This window comes from Narcine bancroftii, chromosome 5 (genome assembly GCF_036971445.1).
Source record: "Narcine bancroftii isolate sNarBan1 chromosome 5, sNarBan1.hap1, whole genome shotgun sequence".
Classification (NCBI taxonomy): domain Eukaryota; kingdom Metazoa; phylum Chordata; class Chondrichthyes; order Torpediniformes; family Narcinidae; genus Narcine; species Narcine bancroftii.
The window spans coordinates 251024437-251047732 of NC_091473.1; the positions used below are offsets into that span (position 1 = coordinate 251024437).

Sequence of the window (23296 nt, forward strand, 5' to 3'; positions counted from 1 at the left end):
TGTGGGGAGAGAGTGGGGCAGTGGAATCAGTGAGGGGACTGAGACTGGGCTGTGGGGAGAGAGCGGGGCAGTGGGATCAGTGAGGGAACTGAGACTGGGCTCTGGGGAGAGAGTGGGGCAGTGGGATCAGTGAAGGGACTGAGACTGGGCTGTGGGGAGAGAGCGGGGCAGTGGGATCAGTGAAGGGACTGAGACTGGGCTGTGGGGAGAGAGCGGGGCAGTGGGATCAGTGAGGGAACTGAGACTGGGCTCTGGGGAGAGAGTGGGGCAGTGGGATCAGTGAAGGGACTGAGACTGGGCTCTGGGGAGAGAGCGGGGCAGTGGGATCAGTGTGGGGACTGAGACTGGGCTGTGGGGAGAGAGCGGGGCAGTGGGATCAGTGTGGGGACTGAGACTGGGCTGTGGGGAGAGAGCGGGGCAGTGGGATCAGTGTGGGGACTGAGACTGGGCTGTGGGGAGAGAGCGGGGCAGTGGGATCAGTGAGGGAACTGAGACTGGGCTCTGGGGAGAGAGTGGGGCAGTGGGATCAGTGAAGGGACTGAGACTGGGCTCTGGGGAGAGAGCGGGGCAGTGGGATCAGTGTGGGGACTGAGACTGGGCTGTGGGGAGAGAGCGGGGCAGTGGGATCAGTGTGGGGACTGAGACAGGGCTGTGGGGAGAGAGCGGGGCAGTGGGATCAGTGTGGGGACTGAGACTGGGCTGTGGGGAGAGAGCGGGGCAGTGGGATCAGTGTGGGGACTGAGACTGGGCTGTGGGGAGAGAGGGGGGCAGTGTGATCAGTGTGGGGACTGACATGAGGCTGTGGGGAGAGTGGGGCAGTGGGATCAGTGAGGGGACTGAGACTGGGCTGTGGGGAGAGAGGGGGGCAGTGTGATCAGTGTGGGGACTGACATGAGGCTGTGGGGAGAGTGGGGCAGTGGGATCAGTGAGGGGACTGAGACTGGGCTGTGGGGAGAGAGGGGGGCAGTGGAATCAGTGAGGGGACTGAGACTGGGCTGTGGGGAGAGAGTGGGGAAGTGGGATCAGTGAGGGAACTGAGACTGGGCTCTGGGGAGAGAGTGGGGCAGTGGGATCAGTGAAGGGACTGAGACTGGGCTGTGGGGAGAGAGCGGGGCAGTGGGATCAGTGTGGGGACTGAGACTGGGCTGTGGGGAGAGAGCGGGGCAGTGGGATCAGTGTGGGGACTGAGACTGGGCTGTGGGGAGAGAGTGGGGCAGTGTGATCAGTGTGGGGACTGAGACTGGGCTGTGGGGAGAGAGCGGGGCAGTGGGATCAGTGTGGGGACTGAGACTGGGCTGTGGGGAGAGAGCGGGGCAGTGGGATCAGTGTGGGGACTGAGACTGGGCTGTGGGGAGAGAGCGGGGCAGTGGGATCAGTGTGGGGACCTTATCTCGGTGTTAGATAAGGTATACTTGTATTCTTTTTCAACTTACTATAGTGATAGATCTTTACCTCCCATGGACGCCGACACGTGCAGAGTACTCCACCATTTCTGTGTTTTCAAACAGAAATATGACAGCAGACCTGATGCAAAACCCCAGTTTAGTGTTTTTGTTGTTTTCAAAATATTTTCCTTTCATCCCAAACCCTTTCTCTCCTGATGGTGCCAATTCTTACCAAAATTTCAACCCTGCAGCAACCAATTAAAGGACACGCTGAATCGTTGACCCCCTCCACCCCCACCCACTGTAGACAATGAGTTGAAAGGCTTCCTTCTGCACTTCATGTTCCGAAGATTTCATGTTTAAACTGTCACTGCCCAAGGGCAAGAGAATGGCCCAGAAAAACTAACTTTCTGAGTCTTCTGCTGCAGACCCGACAGCTCCGTTCGGGTGCTAAACAGTGTTTGTAAGTAAAAAGTTTGCAACCATGGGCCTGTGCCCAAGGTGGCGGCACCTGCGCTCGGCCCCAAAGATTCGGTGCACCAGAAATGAGGATGGCACGCCCCCACCCCCGACATTGAGAAGGTGAAGTAAAGGAGTTGGCGAAGTAGAGGAGTTGGCCCTACAGGACTGTAACCACGATGGCGGGCCAGCCAGGGGCTCAGCGGCTGAGGGACACTCACAGGCTGTGGGCAACTTGCACGCGGGGCGTAGGCTGCTGGAGACTGGCTGATGGCAATCAGGTATTGGAGTTTGGATTCGAGAGGGTGCCAAGAGCAAGAAAAATCTTCTGAACGGCCGCAGGTGCTGAATGGTTCTTGAACGTATCGGAGGTTTGGATCTGGAGCTTGCGTTGCTGATGGTTTGAGGGATTTTCCTGGAATCTGCTCAGATAATAGTGGGATCAAGTTCAAGATTCGCAAAATAATGTTGCCCTTCTATAAAACTCTGGTTCAATTGCATTTTGCCTAATGTGTTCAGTTCTGGTTGCCTCATTACCGGAAGGACGCTTTGGAGAGGGTACAGAGATTTACCAGGATTGGAGGACGTGTTTTACAAGGCAAAGTTAGCACTAGTAGGGGCTTTCCTCTTTGGAGCAAAGAAGGATGAGAGGTGACTTAATAGTGGTGCAAAAGATATGTGTTAATAGTGATATTTAGGTAAAGTGTCTGCCTGTCCCGCATCGGACTTGTCAGCCACAAACGAGCCTGCAGCTGACATGGACATTTACCCCCTCCATAAATCTTCGTCTGCGAAGCCAAGCCAAAGAAGAAGAGGTAAAGGTTTAGTTCTATTTCTTAATAAAAAATGTCTCAGTAAATTATAGAGTTAAAATATTGTATATGTATTCTTAGTAAGTTAGTTGTGGGCTGGTACAGGGTCACACGCAGGTCACCACATTTACAGATAGGCCATTAAACTCAGAAAGACTGTTTATTTTTAAAGTTGACGTATCTTGGAAAGACAGAGCTAATGGAATTGAAGTGGGTCTTAATTATTCAAGAACAATGGAGTGTTTGCTTTATTAAAAATAGAAGCATGTAAATACTCATTAAGAACTGCTGAAGGAAGCCATCTGTTTTTAAATTAAACCACTAAAGGCCTCTTGAACAAGAGAAATGAAATTCAGAGCCATGTGCTTAAACCTTTGAAAAAAAGTGAGGCAAACTTTTGGAGTCATGTCATCTACAAGACAGAGGTGTGAAGATCACATGGTTTACAAGAAACTGCGGTTTGCAACTGTTTAAAATTCCAATAACTGTCATGTGATTTCAAAGAATTGGAACTGAGTCATTGATGATGTAAATGGTCATATGATTTGGAGAAATATATTGTCAAATTCAGTCATTTTGAATGAAAAGATTGCAAAAGTTGATAAGTCAAGACATCCTGGAAAGACAGGAGTAAAACAGCAATCTCTAGGAAGAGAAGGAGATACTGGTCGGTACTATCTCAATAGCCAGAACACCACTGTTAAGACCTTTGTGAATCAAAGGGTTGAATTACAGTAACCAGAATAGGTGCTGTTATGTGACTCCTAAAAGTGACCTACAGAAATAAGTGGATTTTGAAAGAGGTACCACTTCTCGACTGCTCTTTTGAAAATAAAGGGTGCAGCCTCAGCTTGGAAGGAACTCCAGAATTCTCAAGAAGTTAAAAGGAAGTTAAAGCTTTACAATGTGAAAGTTAAAGAAACCTCTTCCCGAGAAAATGAGATTTGAGAGATTGAACAGTCTAAGGACTAAATCAATGTTAATAAACACTTCATTATTGCCTTAGGAACCAATTTAAAAGAACTTGATGTTTCATAATCACCTCTGAAGTGCAATTTAACAGAACATCAAGTTCAACAAGACTTTAAAATACTGGCCCTTTTTACTTTTCAAACTCAAGTTTAAACTGAAATAGTTTGTACTTCAATACACACACACACACACACACTCTTATTCAATTACACTTGTGCATCATGGGGTTAAGCTTAGAGTTAAATTAGTTTAGAGCAGTGGTTTCAACCTTTTTCTTTCCACTCACATACCACCTTAAGTATTCCCTATACCATCGGTGCTCTGTGGTGTGATGCTCGGTGGGATGTGAGTGGGAAGAAAAAGTTTGAAAACCACTGGTCTAGCAGTTCATTGCCTGCACTGGAGCTTGTTATGTCAGGTGATGGTAAAAAACAGAATTGATCAGGAACTTCAAAGGAAAATTGGATGGGCTGTCAATATATGTAACTTGATTTTTTTTTTGGTTAAAACTTGATAAGAGTTGAACGCCCCACAAGGGTAAAATGGAATTAAATTTTACTAAAAGGGTATTTCCTTGTTGGCAATTCTTGGAACTTCTCTATCTTCATATAAATTAATGGACAACCTGATCATTAAACACAATTTGAGAATATGGGGACAATTTAGAAGGTTTTTTGGATTTCAGAATTTTTCTCTTATTTTCCCAATTACATCTGTAAGGGATACTGGAATGTGAGGAGTCAAGCAAGTGCTCATTAGAGATGAAGTATTATGGGTTAAATTAGGGTGAAGGGATGCTGGAATGGGAGGAGTCAAGTGCTCATTAGAGATGAAGTATTATGGGTGAAATCAGGGTGAAGGGATGCTGGAATGGGAGGAGTCAAGCAAGTGCTCATTAGAAATGAAGTATTATGGGTTAAATCAGGGTGAAGGGATGCTGGAATGGGAGGAAGGGTTATAAAAGTATAATAAAATAAGGATCTTCAAAACAGGATAGCAAGTAGATAGCTTTAGCAAGTCTTGGGGATTGATTAATGAGTGAAGAACAAAGACATGATATTTCCTGGCTAACAATTTTGCAGGAAGGCACATAAACTGATAAGAAGTTAGAATCCACGTGGGCAGAATTACCTAATGCTAAACCAATCCAGGAGGCAGAAGAATGTTGGGGGGAAGGTATCTCTGTACTGAAATGAAATGTATAAAAGTTGGGTCAGCCTCAGTATCAGTGCGTATTCCCAGGGTAAGGGGAAGCACCCAACTTTGCATTGTTGTAATAGTATAATTTTGTCTTGAGCAAATTCTGTGAAGGTACTTCTGTTTCTCACACATCCAATCATCTTTTTCAACCTTCTTTGTAAGACACAGCTTTTAATGAGTGGCATAGATTGGGTATTAAATGTTTTAAAGACCCTTTTATTGTCAACAATTTTACACCTTTTGAATAATTGGTTATAAAATTTAATTGACCTAACGTTCTTTTTATTTTGAAAAGATATTTACAAATTAGGCATTTTCCTCTATTCCAGATTCCTAATTTTCCTGGCATTCCCATGGCAAATATTCTTTTAATACATTTTTTTGAACTACAATCTCCTTATAAAGGCTTAATATCTCTTATTTATGACAAAGTGGCTAATTTAAGACAAGGCCTCATTAATTAAAATCAAGAACACCTGGGAGCAAGATTTGAATGAATGCAGTGTGGAATGCTGTTCTTCAACTAATCCTTTTGTGCACGGCATTGTCTGTTACAATTTAGTGGTTCATAAAGCATATACCATATATTTTGGCGTATAGGTTTTTTTTAAGCCTCATTTTAATGGTTTTTTGCTTATATCCAGTGTGTAAGCCAACCCCCATTTTTTGGGCTGGCTGGGCCTCCCAGGAACAACCATATTTCTTTTTTTTTTAAAAAACACCCCAATTACAAGTAACAAACCGTAAATTAAGTTTTTTAAAAAACCCTCGGCCTACCAGACAGAAACAGCAAAGGCCCACAGAGCTGGAGCGGCAACATCACGCTCCTGGCAATGACAGAAACTTCGGCCAACCAGGCAGGAGTGGCGACAGCAACGTCAGGGTCTCAGGTAGGAGCGGTTATGGTAGCTCCCAGTGGTGGGGAGGTGTTGGGTAGCAGCAGTGCCGGCGGTGGGGAGGTGCTTCCAGGATTCATTTACATATTGAATCAAAGTCAATCTGTTTTTTTTCAATAAATTTAAGGTCTCAAAAGTATTTTCAGCATATAAGTCACCCCCCCGCCCCCCCCCCCCAACACCGAGAAATTTTTAAGGGTTTCATGAGTTTATTTATACACCAAAATATATATGTCTTAAGTTAAATGGTCTCATTTTTATCCGGACATTCATCCTCGATGTGACAAATGTAAAACAGGTGATGCCCTCTTTAATTCATACGTTCTGGACCTGCCCGCACTTAGAAACATTCTGGAAGGAAGTTTTTCAAACTCTACTGGTTATTTGTAAATTAAAATTGGAACCTAACCCTCTCATAGCTCATTTTGGAATATCTTGTGACAATGTTAGACTAACTTCAATGATGCATTTTATCCTTTTCTTTGTGAATGGCCAGATGTGCAATTTTGATTAAATGCAAATGTTCCACCTACACCTGCACAATAGTTAAGGGACATTAAACCTGGAATAAATTAGGTATGCTATTGATTCAAACATCAAATTCCAAGGTTTAAGGACGACTACTATAACCTTAATAGTGTTGATCTGGAACTTTGGTACGGTGATCTCTCGCTCCAAGATTATGCCGCTTGAATTTTTTAAAATGTCAACCTTGCTGAGGGGAAGGGGTTCAGAATTTTTTTTTCTTTGTTACTTCTTGTTGTAACATCAAGTTTGTGCTACTCTACTTGTGAATTTTTGCATCTGATCACTATTGTAACATTTTTACTAGTTCTGTAGCACATATCATAATTGTATTGATCATTATTTTTCAATGTACAAATCAATAAAATAGATTAAAAATAAACCAACATTAAAAAGATTGCAACAAAAAAAAAATCAATCCCATATGTACACCACATGTGTAGATGTCTGAAACAGATCATCTTCAGCTAATTTGGAAATTAAATAATTATGCCCCAAAATGGTTAGCTACTGTTATGAGCCCAGAGGACCCCAAAACCCAGCAGCAATAGATATTCACCAAGACAAATGGTTACTTAAACAAAAGTTGCTTTTAATTATCTTTAAACATGAAAATAGAATCACACTTCAACTTATCACTATCAACTCAACTAACCCAACTTCGCCCCCTTCTAATTCTAAGTACACATGCATGTTATGTGTGTGTGTGTGTAAGCTCAGAAAAGTTTTTTGATTCACAATCCAATCTCACTTCTTATTCCTCCAAGTTCACTGGTTGCAGGCATTTCTTATACTGTGCACAGAATTTAACATTTATAAAGTTCACGGCTTTAGTGCTTGAAAGGTAAATGGTTACCACTCAAGAAGGTTCTTGTCGGTTTTCAAAGAGAGATTTGTTGTAAGCTGGACACCCACAACTGATTCTTTTTTTCAGCCACTTCAGTGTCTTGCTTAAGAAACTTTCCCCCTCAGGTTTCTCCAGATGATAACCTCTTTCTTTCAGGTCACCACAAAGTGCCTTTTTGTTTCTCTTATTTCAAGTGAAACATTAGTCAGGCAGTCCTCGCCTCTTGTATGGACCACAAGAGCTTTGACCAGGTACTCACAACCTGTCTTCCAAATGAGGTTTTCCACAAGCTTGTCCTGTTCCAGCCCCAGCTGTTTTGATTATTTAAAGTTTTGGCACCAACTTATGGAATGAAACAAAAAAGTCTGCAGTCGCTGTGATTGTCAAAAAGAGAACTCTCCCCATATCTTCCAATATTCCTGATTGTACTGACAATAACCACACCAGCAGTGCGAGTGTAAGACAGCTTTAATAAACTAATATGGACACTAAGAGGGTCTTGTCTCTCTGCAAGACGAACCTGGAAGGCTAGACTGTAGCTCTGGACGGCTTTGTATACAAGGTCACCGGGATGACCCCTGGTGACCTAGTGGTGTAATTACATATCACCACACTGACCAAATGCTGTTGGTACACACGAGATAAAATCTTTCAGCTGCTCCCATGGGGGAAGAGGTACAGGAGTATCAGAGCAAGCACCACCAGGCTGAAGATCAGCTTCTTTCCCACAGGCAGTGAGAATGACCAAAGGAACTGCTCACACTGACCATCCGAGATTCTCATTTGCACAAAGCAAAATCTATTTATTTATTTATTTGTACAGATAAAATACGCGTCCTGCCAATGTATTGTCTATCGGTTGTGAGTCTGCACATTTTGGACTGAGGACCGGAGAACGCTGTTTCGTCGGGTTGTATAATCACATGACATTAAACTTGATAAATTACCATATTCGGGAGGTGATGCACAAACACTACATGATCACACAATAATATAAAGAGAGGTGATCCGGGCTGACTATCACCAACTGTGTAAATACAGAGAAATTAAATCAATGGCGATGTCCACTTCAGGGAACTATTGACCACCATGGACGCTCAAAGATGTTATTTACAGCTATATCCAATCTCTGGTCATATTTACAACATTAGCAGTAATCAGAATTGTACATCAATTAATACTGGGTCAGAATTTGATTGCTAGCTGGTAAAATGTCACAGATAATTATTCATTTGAAGTAGATACACTGCAATAGGCTCAAGGCTACCGAGGAACTTGTACAATGGGGTTAGGGTAGAATGGATCGAGATTTTGATAATTCTCTGCAACAAAATATAGAAAAGAAAGATGCCAACAATTCAAATGGTGCAGTCTTCAAAGCAAGGTGGACCAACAACTGGCAATGCTCAGTTTGCTGTTTACCTTCATCAAAATAGCTGAAGCATGAGTGGTTCAGTAGTGTCCGATGCAACACCCTTCTCCCCTCTCCCCTCAAAAACTAATGTCCCATCAACAACAGCAAAAAAAATGTACACAGCAGCCTAGGCAAAGTTTGGAACTTCACTGGTCAAAGGACAGATGGAGGGGATGGTGGCAGAAATATCCTACTGTTGAATTTGTACACTCAAGATTCCTCAATCCGCCTGCATACAGCATGAATAACCCTATTTCACCACCAGTTTCAATATGGACTTGTGTGCATGCAACAGGGAGGTGAAATCTGAATGGTTAATGGGCTCATTACATTTCAGTCATTTAGCACTGTAGATCTAAGAACGCCTGGTCTGAAGCTCACTGGTGGCTGTATCTAATTCTCCATGCCTCTCCCTTCCCTTTTGCCTCCTTCTCCAGACAGGCTCAGGTCAACATCCAGTGGTGCCACCTTTGGACTTGACCCTTATTCCATCAGCCTTTCTAATTTTATATCTCCCATTTGCAGCATCCTGGTTTTAAAAATTAAAAAAGGGTTTTAAAAAAGATTTGTCATCTATTTATAACTCCCACCAATACAGCTTTTGCTGCTCATCACCCTCTCCCTCTGTAGTGGGTATCACCATCACTGGTGTCATTCAATCTCATCTGATCTCCACCTTGAAGGCTTCTGACCTGAAACAACGACCATTTTTTTTCCCCCACTGATGCGGCTCGACCCCAAGTACCTCCAGCAGATCGTGCTTCGCTCCTTCATTCCCATTTTATCATGTGTCCTTTTTTTGTTCTGTTCACCCCTTTCTCTCTGCAAGTTCAACATATGGTCTTCTTTTTTTAAAGTAAACTTTTTCTCATTACAAATGAGACCTTTTTTCCTTCTTCACAAATAATATTGAGCTTTTTCGGTACATTCAGTTTTCATTCTAATGAAAATTGCTTCAGTTCAAGATGTTCCAAAATTGAGACAAGGGCAGTCCTAAAAATATTGCACGAATAATTTTCCTTCTATATTCAATAATTAACCTTAACCAAATTAATAAGAATTACACATAAAGGTTTCTTGATTATGCATTCTCATTACAGTCCACGCTCACTCATTCAAGGTTACAGAGGCATTTTTGACTTTAAAGAAGTTCACATTTGCATCATGATTTTAAAATTTTTTTATTATTATTTTAAAATATATATATTTTCATGTAACTGGAGTGAAAGTACTTTCTGGTCCCACTATTGGATATACAACCTCAGAGGCTCAAAGACATAACACCCTTATCATTAAGAATCCAGTGCTCAGCTTATGGTCCTGAAAATGCACCAAGATGTATTTTGTTTTTTAAAAAAAAAGCTCTACCACAAACAGTATGTAATCTCTGAAATGTTCTGTGTGTTTGTATACAAGTGGAACCAAAAGCCATCAGGACTCAACAGAGGTTACCAACTCCATATGGCACGAACCTTGTTCTAGTTTGATTCTGTCAAAATTTAACTGCCGAAAACTCAAATACCGACTCTTTGAAATTATTTTCCCTATTGAATCAATAGATGCAAGCTTTGATTTTCTTTGCCTGATTGGTAATGATTCACGATCTGACGTGTAGCATTTGATGGCGACAATTTATTTCAGCGCACGGTCTGAAGAGGGGGAAGCCAACTGAAGTTCTCCAACAAAATCATTTCACATTTTGTTAACACAGTGATATTTACAGCCGCTTTAGCACTGAATCTGGTTTGTTTAAAACTCTCTACTCATCACTTATTAGAGTCAACGCTAATTCCGAAGATGAGTATCGTGTACCTACGCTGGCAATTGCCAAGATAGGATTCAATGATCACCATGGACAGGTTTTTTTTAAAAAACAGTTAAAAACAAGAGCATCTTTTGAAAAAGGTTGAACTGAGCTTTAAGCTCAGGTTGGAGACTAAAACAGGAAAACAAAGCAAACAAACTTTTAAATTATTACAGTACAATCATATACAGGTTCAAGTGATTTCACAGAGAATGTGCTGTAGCAACGTAAGGAGACAATTACATCTCTCGGCAGTAAATTAGATATCAAAACACTCTATAATTAGGATAGAAAAGAAAATACAAGCAAAAAGACCAGGCTGTTAAAGAAATAAGATACCTAGATGTGCAGAAATGCTCTTCAATTACATTTAGCGAGCATTTAAACAGCTAGGCTGGCTCCTACTATACATTCTTCTACTGAGGCTTCGGACAACCTGGTCCTGTTTTCAATCATTCGGTTTCTGGTCGATCTAATACCTGGAGAAAGCAGGGGGAAAAATATTATGCATTAAAGAGGATTCTCCTGAGTTCCAACAATTAGCGTTGATGAGTCCAAGGCAACTCAATACTACTCCATCCTTCCCACAAAGGTGTTCCTGTACTCACTACGCTATGCTGAACTCAAAAGCTTCAAAGAATTATTGACCACCAGACTATTAATAGATCTGAGGCGTGCTACATAAATGTGAGGGAACTAGTAACTAGTAACATGAGGGGGAACTTCTTTACTCAGAGAGTGGTTACTATGTGGGATGGGCTTCCAGGAAAGGTGGTGGAGGCAGGGTCAATTTTGAAATTTAAGAAAGTTGGATAAGTATATGGATGGGAGGGGGATGGAGGGATATGGGCAGAGAGCTGGTAAGTGGGATTAGAGGAGGGTACTTGGATCAGTGCAGACAAGAAGGGCCAAATTGGCCTGTTTCTGTGCTGTAATTGTTATATGGTTATATGTCGGACTCGTGCCCATGGGGAAATTATCTTATTATTTTATATTGTCCATCCTTTGGCCTTTTCCAGAACTTGTTCACTGAATGCTTGTTTTAATAGTTCACCTTTTCCACCACAGAATTCTTTCAAAGAAACTAAGAAACAATTCCCTCTCACAGTGCTATAAATTACTAAATGAAGACACTAAAGAAATTTTCACGATTACAACAGCTGCAGATTGTAAAGGCGGCGGGAGGAGGGGAAGTTACATATAGTGTGATGTAAACAGGGGTGGCCAACCTTTTCATTTTTAATTTAGATATACAGCACGGTAACAGGCCACTTTGGCCCACGAGTAAGTATCGGGGATGGAGGTTAACTGGGTGGCACAGACGTGTGGGATGAAGTGGCCTGATTCGTGCTGCATGTCTAAATTAAAAATGAAAAGGTTGCCCACCCCGATAATGGAAGAAGAGGAACAAGATAAATGTGTGCAGAGAGCTCCCTCTGATGGTTTTGTAGGCAAAGGGCAGTGTGCAACCTAACCACATAATTTATAACGATCATAAACTAACCAGTCGCTAAACAATAATGACTTATTGTCATTTACATTGTACAAATACAAATGCACAACCCTAGGCGTGTTCTTAGATTTTTTTTCATGCAGAATAGCGGCGGTGATAATTATATCAGAGCTAAAGACTGGGAGGCAGTGCAAGAACATTGAGTTCTCAACAACTTATATAGGTACACCTTTGAAAGCATCCTGTCAGAGCGCATCATTGTGGGGAGTGGGAACTGCTCTGCTCAAGACCATAAGACACTGTTGACATTTGCAAGCATGGCTCAGGCTATCACACAAACCCTGCTCCTCACTGACAAGGATGCGTACTTAGCCCACGTACTTTGACAATAGACTGAACTTTGAACAAGGAGGGGCAGGAGATGGCACAATGTCATTCACTACGTGGAAGCTGCTGATATTCACCTCAATTTCAAATTCGATATCCACGAGGTACTCTGACCTTCTTGTTGCTTTACAGGCAGGGACCCCCCCACCCCACCCTGGACACAGTGTGAATTCTAAAACAGCTCTTTAACTGTTAAATTGTCACAATTAAACAGCATACATTGGATAAACTCCTAATGATCCCATTTCATACCAGAAATGTTTGAACGATGACAATAACTAAAGGGTTACATTCTCAAAGACTTCCTCAGAGTCATATTTAATATTACTGTCTTCATTTGGGAAACCTTAAACAAAACTCAAAGACTGGCATAGACAATATGATCCCTTATATTTTACTGTACCTGTAATAATTAGGTTTGAAAGGTCCATTTTTGTTCAATCCAAGATATTTTGCTTGGTCATCAGTCAATTCTGTCAAGTGAGCATCAAAGGTTGGCAGGTGCAAACTGGCAACATATTCATCTGCGGAGATACCAAATTTACGGACAAGTGCTGAACAGTATTTTCTGCACATTGCAAGCCTTTCCAGTTTAAAGAATATATTGAGTAACCAACCTTGCAACCTTTGGAATGTCACATTATTAGTCCCACCACAATTCTACACTTGCCACTAGTTTATCCCCAGTCACAAGGACACTGCCACTTACCCATCTTCTTAGGCAGAAGATACACATCTTGTTTGTAGCGGCCCTCGGGAGCATTGTAGAGCTCAATCAGGGCCAGCGCCTGCAGAGAGACGAGTTCAAATCACTCGCAAGTGCAATAAGTAAGTGCAACACAAAGCCAATTATTTTCCTGGGAATTTCATATTGTATTTTGGCTTAAATTGTTGTTTATATTTCAGCATTATTGTGTTGAAAATTTAATTTCACATATGCATCAAAACTTGTACATTAATTTCTTGTTCAAAAACACTAAAAATTAATACATAGTGATTTTTTTTTAATGTTTTCCACACCACCCCCCCCCCCCAACAGCCCAATACAAAAGTAAAAAAGGAAGATAAAGAGAACATCTGGATATTATTTAATTTAAAAATTACTAAAACAATCAAATAAAATCTAACACACCTTAATTTTAACAGTCAGTAGATTCAGGTTGGATGATTACAACCTAATTCCTACAGTTTGAAAATATGGTTTCCAAATCTTTTGAAAAACTTCAAATTTATTGTGTGAAATAGATGTAATCTTTTCAAGTGGTAAACAACTCCCTATTTCAGTCCGGCCATCTACTTATTCCCAAATACACATCAGACTTCCAAGTTACTGCCACACATTTTCTAGCTATCACACAGGCTTTTTTAATAATTTTTTTAATATTTATTCAATTTCCATTCAATGTCAAAAATATTGACATTGAGGAAACAACTTCTGTAACTCTTTCCAGCTTTATCTTTTAAATAAATTTACTGGTTTGGCAGCTGCAATAACTCTGCAAGTTGTGGCCTGGGAAACCGAGACCTGCCTGCTTTAACAATCTTTGCTTAAAGCAGATTGGACTTGTCTGGGCAGCTGCTGAATGAGTTTTGTGTGTCCACTGCCAGTTGCAACATTTCAGGGATTTTGTTCATCATCATTAACCAGAGAAATGCTGGCTAGAAGAAAGAAAGAAACTGGCTGGTCTTGCAGCACATGACAATGGCATTATGAAAGAAAATTAATGGAGAAAGACAGATAGCACGTGACACTGAATTCGTAAACATCACAAGAATTTGCATTGTTTGCTCGATCCATCTATTCAGATAATGGAGTGACATGTGCCACAAAGCATTTCACCTGAGTGACACATGGCATCAAGTATTCAATCCGATCGATACAAGAGTGCTCAAAGGAGGTGCTTAACTATGATTCCAGGAATGAAAGGATTATCATACAAGGAATGTTTGACAGCTTTTTATCTGTACTCCTTGGGATTTAAGAGAATGGTGGTGGTTGGCGGGGGTGGGGAAAATCTCATTGAAATAGTTCAAATGTTGAAAGGCATGGACAGGGTAGGGAGATGTAGAAAGGTTGCTTCCCACGGACGAAGAGTCTAGGCACAACAGGATTGAAGGATGTCCATTTGGAACAGAACGTGGTGTATCTATGGGTGCATTTAAGGGAGCAATTAGATTAGCCAGGGCATCAAAGGTTATAGGGAGAAGGCCGGTCGTTGCGGATGAGTGGGAAATGGATCAGCTCATGATTAAATGGCAGGGCACACTTGATGGGCTAAATAGCCTATTTCTGTTCCTGTCTTATGACATCACTAGTCATTGTATTACTTTCTTGACCCATCTATTCACAAACCTGAGTGGTTGCTGTAATTGAAAGCACAAAGGTGGGCACAGTCGAACAGCTCAAGTTAAGAAGCCGACCCTGAACCAAACAAGATGAAAAATTATTAAGATGACATTTTAAATCGTGCACGGTCAGTTAATTGCTTTTCAGTGTTTAGGTAGTTAAGCTAATAACACACATGCCCAATCCAGAAACACGTTCAAAACGTACCGAGCAGCTATGAAGTGAAGGGTCATTACTGAACTGCAGCAGGAATCTGTAGCCAAGCCCATCACTCCTTCCTTTCCTCATTATCTGGTGTCCACTGCTGCATTATTTTGTCATTTTCTTACACAGCTGTAAAAGGTGTAATCTGGCTAGTCAGGTTTTTCCCCCCCTCATTAATCTGTTGCTCAGAAGACTCTGGAATGTGAAACACTACTCCACATGGGATAAATGCAAAGAAAATTACAGCACAGAATACAACCACACACAGAAGAGGCCTTTTGGCCCACAATGTTGTGCTGACTGATGTAAACCTATTCCACAACAATCTAATTCCCACCTCGGATCCATAACGCTCTATTTTCTTTATGTTCATGTACCTGTCTAAATCGTCCCTGTGGTACCAGCGTCCCACCACCCCCAGCAAAGCATTCCAACACCCACTACTCTGTGTTTAAAAAAAACCTCTGATATCTCCTCCAAAATTTCCTCCACTCACCTTCAACAATGTCCTCTGGTATTTGCCATTGTCACCCTGAGGAAAAAGTACTGGCTATCCACACTATGTCTCTCAGAAGACAGAAGCCCTACTGTAAGTCAACCTTGCTTCACAAGTCTTGTTCTCCATTCCAGACAACGTCCTGGTAAATCTCCTCTGCACCTTCTCGAGATCATTCCTGCTCTGAGACAGCTAGAACTGAACGCAATTCTCCAAGTATGGTCTAACCAGGGTTTTATAAAGCTGCATCATTACCTCTCACAGCTCTTGAAATCAATCCCTCAGTGAATGAAGGCCAGCACTTGCAGGCTTTCATCTTCCAAGGACATTGAAACAAAATCAAGGACCAGCAAACTGAATTATCTCAATTCCACTCACAACTGTCACAAACTTCCTGAGAAAAAATTAAACTCACCCCTTCAGTTCTCAAATTACTGCTCTACCCTTGCCTGCACCCTGTAGCAGTCAAGCTCAATGGTTTCTTTTTCAAGAACACTCTGCAGCCCTTTGCCGAACGCTGAAGAAGCAATGAACAAGCTAATTGAATTAGGGCAATCTCACAGCTTTATGGTGTAAAATAGGCCACAGAAAAGCTGGAATAGCTCAGCAGATGTAGCAGCATTTACAGGAGGTAAAGATACATCTGTTTATGCAACTGGGAATCTGTAACAAAACTTTCATTGCACAAGGTAATAAACTTAATTCGTTCAGTTCTTTGGATGTTTACTCCATAAGCAGAATGAAACTTACAAACCTCAGCTAAAAGCACAACACGTTTCCCATCGGGCCAGATCACATGATCAACTTGAGACCTCACGCGTTCCCAGGTGAGTTCAGGAGTTCGGAGACTGGCCTATGCAGGAGAAAAAAAATCTTTAAAAAAAAATACAGCACAAAAACATCAGAAAACAGGCAGAACGAGAAATTCAGCATGTTTTACTTTGAATTGCTTAATCACCAAAAAATTAATTCACATCTTGCTCAATATCTTCCCAACTTTGTAAAATTTAAGGGTTACAGGCCCTTTTGGCCCACGCCCCCCAATTACACCCAACTGGCATGTACAAAACTGGGGTTCATTTTAGATTTTTGTGAACAGAACTAATATTCACAACATGAAATTTCAGGCTGTAGACTGTAGAAACATAGCGTGGAAGGGGGCCACCAAGTCAGCATGAAAGGAGGTATTTTGCCATTGTATTGGGATTATTTCCTTGAATTCTGGTTCCCCCGCACACTTTCCGAAACTTCAGTAATTTTTTTCACGTATGCAATTTCATCTTTTATTTGTGATAAGCACTTCCTTACCACGTCAATCTCGGTGTTGGAATGACCCATGTTGCAAACAATGCACCCATTTTTCATCCGGTCAAGCTGTTCTCTGGTAACGACATTTTTGTTACCTAAAATTAGAACAGATTAATTTAAACAAAGATGATACACAATTAATGTTTTACAATGCTTAAAAAGCTATGGAACAATTCAGAGAAGTCTGCTCAGTCATGGCAGGATCTCAGGGAAAACCACGTCAGGCAAACTATTTATGATCAGAGTTGACAAGCCACTTTGCCTAAACGAGCCATTTGGTATCACAAATACAAAGTGCACTGGATGTTTTTGTTCTTGAAGCAGAATTTAAAACAATGCAAGGGGAAGATGAATTGCATTTTATTTGTTTATTTTATAGATTTTAAAATCATCATTTGAATTTTGCGCCATTGGACAAAATGATATTTTCATTGGATGTTTTTCAAAGAACAGACATTGAAAACCCAATTTTATTTAAACTTGCCTGTAATCAAATACGTACATCTATTTCGGCATTTAAACACCACAGTCAGTAAATGAAGATATTGGGCACGTCACTGCCCCAATCGTAGAGTCTTCAGTTTTTCTGAGATTTGTCAGCATGTCTTACCCCATCCCTGAACTCACTTGAAATCCAATAATGGCAATTACAATGGACAAACTGGGGGCTTAATTAAGATATTATCCGTGCTGTAATAACAAATGAATCCTTCTGGTACCTGTACAGGTAATGATCAAATCTCCTTGTCGTATGACTTCATTCAGCTTCATCACACGAAATCCATCCATACTGGAGAAGAAAACATTTTTATGGTGAAAATCTTTGCTTTAGATTCAAGAATCAACTTATGGGCTTTACCTGTTCAACAAGCACCTGCTGAAGACTCATTATAATTACTTGCAACTTGAGAAGCATTACAAGATTAGACTATCTCAGGCATATCAGGCTATTAGGTGTTATATACACAAGATCACCCTGGTTCAAGTGGATTCGGCTGGGTTTATAGCAGAGTTCTGATTTTAGATTAGGTAGGGAAAGATGGTCTTTAATTTTATAATTTCTGGTCAAACTGCATTAAATAGTTAGCTAAGCATATTAAAAGGCCACATCTGGAGTACTGTGTGCAGTTCAGGTCTCCTTACTTCAGAAAGGGTGTACTGGCTTTGGAGTTGGCACAGAGGAGGTTCACCAGGTTAATGCCAGAAATGAAGGGGTTGGCCTATGAGGAGAAATTGACTGTATTCTTTGGAATTTAGATTAGAGGGGATCTTATAGAAATACATAAAATTATGAAAGGTACAGAAAGGTAGGCAAGTTGTTTCCATTGGTGGGGGAGTCCAAAATTCAGGGTAGTAGATTTAGGACAGAGATGAGGAGGAACTGCTTTTCCCAGAGGGTGGTGAATCTGTGGAATTCGCTGCCCATTGAAGCAGTGGAGGTGACCTCAGTAAATATATTTAAGACAAGGTTGGATAGATTTTTACATAGCAAGAGAATTAAAGGATATGCAGAAAACAGCAGGTTAGGTATCTATCACCCGATCAGCCATGATCTCATTGACAGGCCGGATGGCCGACTCCTGCTCTTATTTCTTACGTGCTAAAAAGAAATCCACAAGAAAGTAACTGCAACCAAATAATTTCCTTTTTCATAATAAAGAATCAAGGTTTTGAAATATAATACCTTCTCCAAGTGTTTTTATTTAAAATAAAGACTTGCAGTGATGAATGTAGGTGAAGATAAAGAAATGCAGTGAAGTTCCCAATGCTTTTGGATGCACAACAATTTTCAAATTAAAAGGGAAAACTGTAATCCAAAGTTAACTTACACATTATGAAATTAAAAACCCAAATGAATAAAATCGTCCACTGGGTAATGTGACGGATGATGTTATATTTTATATTGTATATAGATGTTTTATAGGAGATAAATTGTGACAGTTTTTTTTTACTGTAGGTCACATGCAAACACTTCAAAACATATCTCACAAAATGCCAGAGCTCTGCTCAACCCAGACAGTCCAGGCTCCGGGTGCCTTTGAAGAATGCCTAAAAGGACTTCACAGGTAGGAGTTAATTGGACCTGCTGTGGAGTAATGGATTATTGTTTTGGAAAGCAACAGATGAACGATCTCAGAAGATTAGGTCCAGAGCTGCAGTCTGTCAGAGTGCAGTTGGCTGCTCTAAGAGGGTCGTGTGGTGCGCTTGCGCTCGCTCTCTCTCTCTCTTGAAAGAGAGAGAGAGAGAATTAATTCAGTTTCAGTTCTACTGTTCAGCAGCAGCTCCTGGGTCTAGAACAGGACAAGCTGGCAAACGTCTGAAACCCCATTTTGAAGACGGGTTGTGAGTTCTTAGTTCAGCCTGGTCAAAGCCGTTGTGGTCCACGTAAGAGGAGAGGACTGGCTGTATAATGTTTCACTTAAAATAAGCAAACTCTGTGTGGTGACCTGAAAGAAAGAGGTTATCATCTGGAAAACCCTAATGGGGCAAGTTTCTTCAGCAAGACACTGAAGTCGATGATCAGAAGGAATCAGTTGTGTCCAACGAGCAACAAATCTCTCTCTGAAAACTGACAAGAACCTTCCTGAGCAGTAACCATTTACCTTTCGAGCACCAAAGCCTGGTGAAGATTCATAAATGTTAAATTCTGTGTACAATCCTATTTTCATGTTTAAAGATAATTAAAAGTAACTTTTGTTTAAGTAACCATTTGTCTTGGTGAATTTCTATTGCTGCTGGGTTTTGGGATTCTCCTGGCTCATATCAGTACAATATTTCTAAAAAGAAACACAGATCAAATGAGGGTGTAAATGAGTAATACAAGTTAAAGCAATTACTGCAGCAGATAAATGGCAATTAAGTCACTTCAATCCGAAGGATTTTACTAACCATAGTCCTTCCGCTTCCCCCATTCCCCAGCCAAAGGACGATAGAGCTACAATGAAAAGCCAGCTTACCAGGCCTGCAGAGCACAAATCGGATCAATCTCCGTCACGTACACAATGGCTCCAAGTGCCTTCAGAGCTGCACAACAACCTTTGCCAACCTGTGAAAACATTAAAAAAGGAACATGGCAATATCTTTTTCTCCCTTTACTTTCTTTTATTTTGATAGTGAATTAATTTTTACCTGCAAGGGCATTGGACCAGCGAGGGCCTCAGCGGCTGAGGGGCCCACGCAGGCTGCGGGCAACTTGCAGTTGGGGGACCCGCACAGGCTGCGGGCTGCTGGAGAATGGTTCGTGGGGACCAGCCATCGGAGCCGGGATTCAACAGGGCAAGAAGGGCTCCTGAGTGTGTCGGAGGTTTAGATCTGGAGCTTGGGTAGCCGATAGATCGAACAGGAGTCTGTACGGCTGCAGAAGCGCTGGAGGCGAATCCATGGACACTCAGTGACTCAGAAGGGACTCAATTTTGCTTCTTTCTCTCTTACTGTAAAGGGCGCAGGGAATACTCATGGTGACTCTGCCTTACGACAGGCAAAAGTTAGAGCACATTATGTATATTGCTTGGCAATACAAGGAACCTTGATTCACTAGCAAATAAATTAAAAACAGAAAATGTATAGTCATTGTGGAGAATATAAAGATTTAAAATTTGAAGTGAAGCAGAAAATGTTGGAATGATACAATTGGCCAGTCAGCGTCCAAATAAATCCCCATGTAGACAGCAGTCCATCAAGGATTTGACCGTGTAGCAACCCTGATCTCAATCTAATGCTTTGCACAACTTCAATTTCACCTCCAACAACCTCCTTTCAGGTGTTGAATTATTATACAGAAAAAAAGTGACAGTTTATCCTTCATTTCAACGCTAAAATCAGGATCATACCAACATTGCTTGTGTATGTGTACGCTCTGGGAGTGAGCTCCAAACCATCATTTTCTTTCCAATGAAGCAAGAAAGAAGACTAGTCTTACTAGGCATTCAGTACAAAAAGGTTCAACTGCAACTTGATCTTGCTACACAACAATGCATCATCTCCCCCTGCCCTAATCAAAAACTAAACACGAAACTCAGGTCAATGTGAATCACTTCACATCTGTTAGGAGCCACAAGCAAGGTAGACATTATGAACCGTATCAATTAACCAGCACCCTCTTCAGCTAAAGTGTTTATAAAGATCAGGGTCCCAAATTCATCGGTTAGCTCATAAATGCAGCACGTGGGAAATCTGGGACAGTACAATTGTCCCCAATGACCACACCTGCAAGAAGTGCATCCAGCTGCAGCTCCTGGGAAACTGAGTTAGGGAGCTGGATGAATTCCAGATCAATCAGAGTCAGTAATAGAGAGGGGCTTCAGAGAGACGGTCATCCCCAAAAATCAGGAGGCAGGTAGCTGAGTGACTGTTGTTTGAGGAAAGGAGGTAGGTAGACAGAGCAGAGCACCCCTCTGGCCATTGCCCTAAACAATAAGTATACAGTTTTGGATAATGTTGGGGGTGGGTGGGGTAAACAATCTACCAGGGCAAATTGTACTGGTGTCACATCTCTGGCACAGAAGGGAAGTGGGGAGGAGAGCTACGGTGATTGGGTACTCATTAGTTAGGCAAATAACCATAACCATATCACCATTTACGGAGCGGAAACAGGCCATGTTGGCCTTTCGAGTCCACACCGGTTCTTAAGACCCACTAGAATTCCATCAGCTCTTGTTCCATGTCCTCTTCCTACGACATCACACCATGCCCCTTTAGAGATACCTTTAAAGTAGTTAATTTACTTCTCAATCCAACATTTAGTACTTGGATCTTGGTAAATTATTATCTGGTAAAGGTTTTTAATGGAAGGTAAAAATGTTGAGGTTCTACCTAAAGTAAGTAGATTTGGAGTGTATAATGAATCATATAATGAGATCAGGAGATTCTGTGAACAAGATTAAAATCCACCAGATGGTATGTTGCCTCCCAGATGCCAGGGTCAGGGATGGCTCTGATAGAATTCACAGCATCTGGAGGGGGAGGGGGAGAAGCCAAATGTCATGACATTGACAGGAGTAGTGATGAGGTCCTGAAGAGGGAATATAGTGAGTTAGGAAAGAAGTTAAAAAGCAGGTCCTCAAGGGTCATAATCTTGGGATTGCTGTCCGTGTCACGCCCCAAAGAGGGTAGGAACAGGAAGGTGTGACAGAGAATGCATGGCTGAAGAGATGGCGCAGGGGTTCAGATTTGTGAATCACTGGGATCTCTTACGGGGAAGGTCTGACCTGTACAAAAAGGACGGGCTACACCTGAACTGGAGAGGGACCAAAATGCTGGCAGGCAGGTTCGCTAGAGGAGTTGAGAGGGTTTAAACTAGTTTGGCAGGGAGTGGGAATCAGAATGTTAGTGCAGAGAATAGACATGAGGTCAAAAGCAGGCCAAACACTTCCCATATGATAACCCTTTCATTCCTGTTGCATCTATTATTCTAGCCATTTGCAAACTTTTTGACTATCCCTCCCCAACCCCCTTCCCCAGAACTCTGCTCAAAACTGATGAGCCATCTTCCCTGTGAAGCAGTCAGGTTTATATAGTTTCTTCTGCACTTCTCTCCTACTGACTCCATTAAAAAAATTATGATTTCAGTCCATGGCCCCCTCTTAAATATTCTGTGGCCCCCCTGGTGGGGAGGGGGGAGTGCATATGACCCCATTGAGAATGGCTGTCTAACCCATCTGGGAAATAGACAAGAAGATGTTACACAAGGACCCTCCAGATAAATTAGGGATTATTCCTTAATGTTAAAAAGGCCTGAACAGTCAGCTGCATGTCTTTACCTCGACTATACAAATTATGCTATGTGACCTGTTGAGTTTCTCTGGCATTCAGTTTTTACAACAATCACAGCGTCTCCAGACTTTGGTGTTTCACAACATTGAAGTGGAAAATGTTTGCTCTATAAGAGATGCATTTGGTATTGTGAAAGCCCCATTTACAAGGTGGTATAGAAAGTGAGTGGTATTGACAAGAGTACAGATCAAAACCTTCAAGCATATTTCCAACAAAATTGATAATTGAATGTAATTTCTATACTTGCAAGAAGGGGAAATGATATGCATAAATGCACAAATATATTTTGCTATGTTTCTGTGACAATTGCCAGAAGGCTAACTGTTGAGTACTCACTTCATTTTCTTCATGACAGTACCTCAATCATCAGACACAAATGAATCACATACATCTCACAAAGTTACAAAATTCAAGAGCTGCCACTTACACCAAACTGGAATGAATGCTAGCTGACAATATTTGAAGTTTAAATAAAGAAGAAAACCTATCAGACAAATAGTTCAACAGGAGGTTGTCAGAAGGACCTTACCTCTCCATAGCCACACACGACCACTTGCTTTCCACCAAACATCACGTCCGTTGTTCGCTTTAACCTACAAAAAAAACATGAGACTCACTGTTTCAAGGTTTTACAAGAGCAGGGCTGACTTAAACCAAAATAGGAAGGTTCAAGAGTGTATTTTAATTTTTAAGCACTCGCACAGAAATGGACAACTATCCTTCAGATGAATTGGGTGATAGCGAAAATGCACACCAAAATCCAAAACTGCAGGAGTTTCGGCAGTTCTTGTGGAAAAGAAGATGTGCATGGACAGGTCCAAATGCAAAATCTCCTCATGGCTTAGTTGACTGCTTGGCTGAGCTATCCACAGCAAAATGCCCTTGAATTTGAACATCCTGACGTAAACATAATTTGTCATTCTCAATTCGTCATCAGGTCTTTAGACTAGCACGACGACAGTATCTATGCAACAATGAGTGTTGTGATTGTTGTGGGACAGCGTGGAATGCGCAA

At 41.6% G+C, this 23296-nt stretch overlaps 1 protein-coding gene across 1 annotated transcript in view; it reads right to left on the reverse strand.

Moving 5' to 3' along the window:
• Positions 1–9675: 9675 nt before the first annotated feature.
• LOC138765189 (S-adenosylhomocysteine hydrolase-like protein 1) overlaps positions 9676–23296 on the reverse strand; it is an 86010-nt gene continuing 72389 nt past the window's right edge. Inside the window, exons 9-17 of the mRNA XM_069942111.1 lie at positions 22811–22874; positions 19467–19555; positions 17229–17299; positions 16510–16604; positions 15956–16054; positions 14508–14576; positions 12864–12942; positions 12558–12678; positions 9676–10793 (exon numbers count right to left, since the gene is read on the reverse strand). Coding sequence (XP_069798212.1) covers positions 10787–10793; positions 12558–12678; positions 12864–12942; positions 14508–14576; positions 15956–16054; positions 16510–16604; positions 17229–17299; positions 19467–19555; positions 22811–22874 — 694 coding nt within the window. The 3' untranslated portion in view covers positions 9676–10786. The remainder of the gene's footprint in view (positions 10794–12557; positions 12679–12863; positions 12943–14507; positions 14577–15955; positions 16055–16509; positions 16605–17228; positions 17300–19466; positions 19556–22810; positions 22875–23296) is intronic.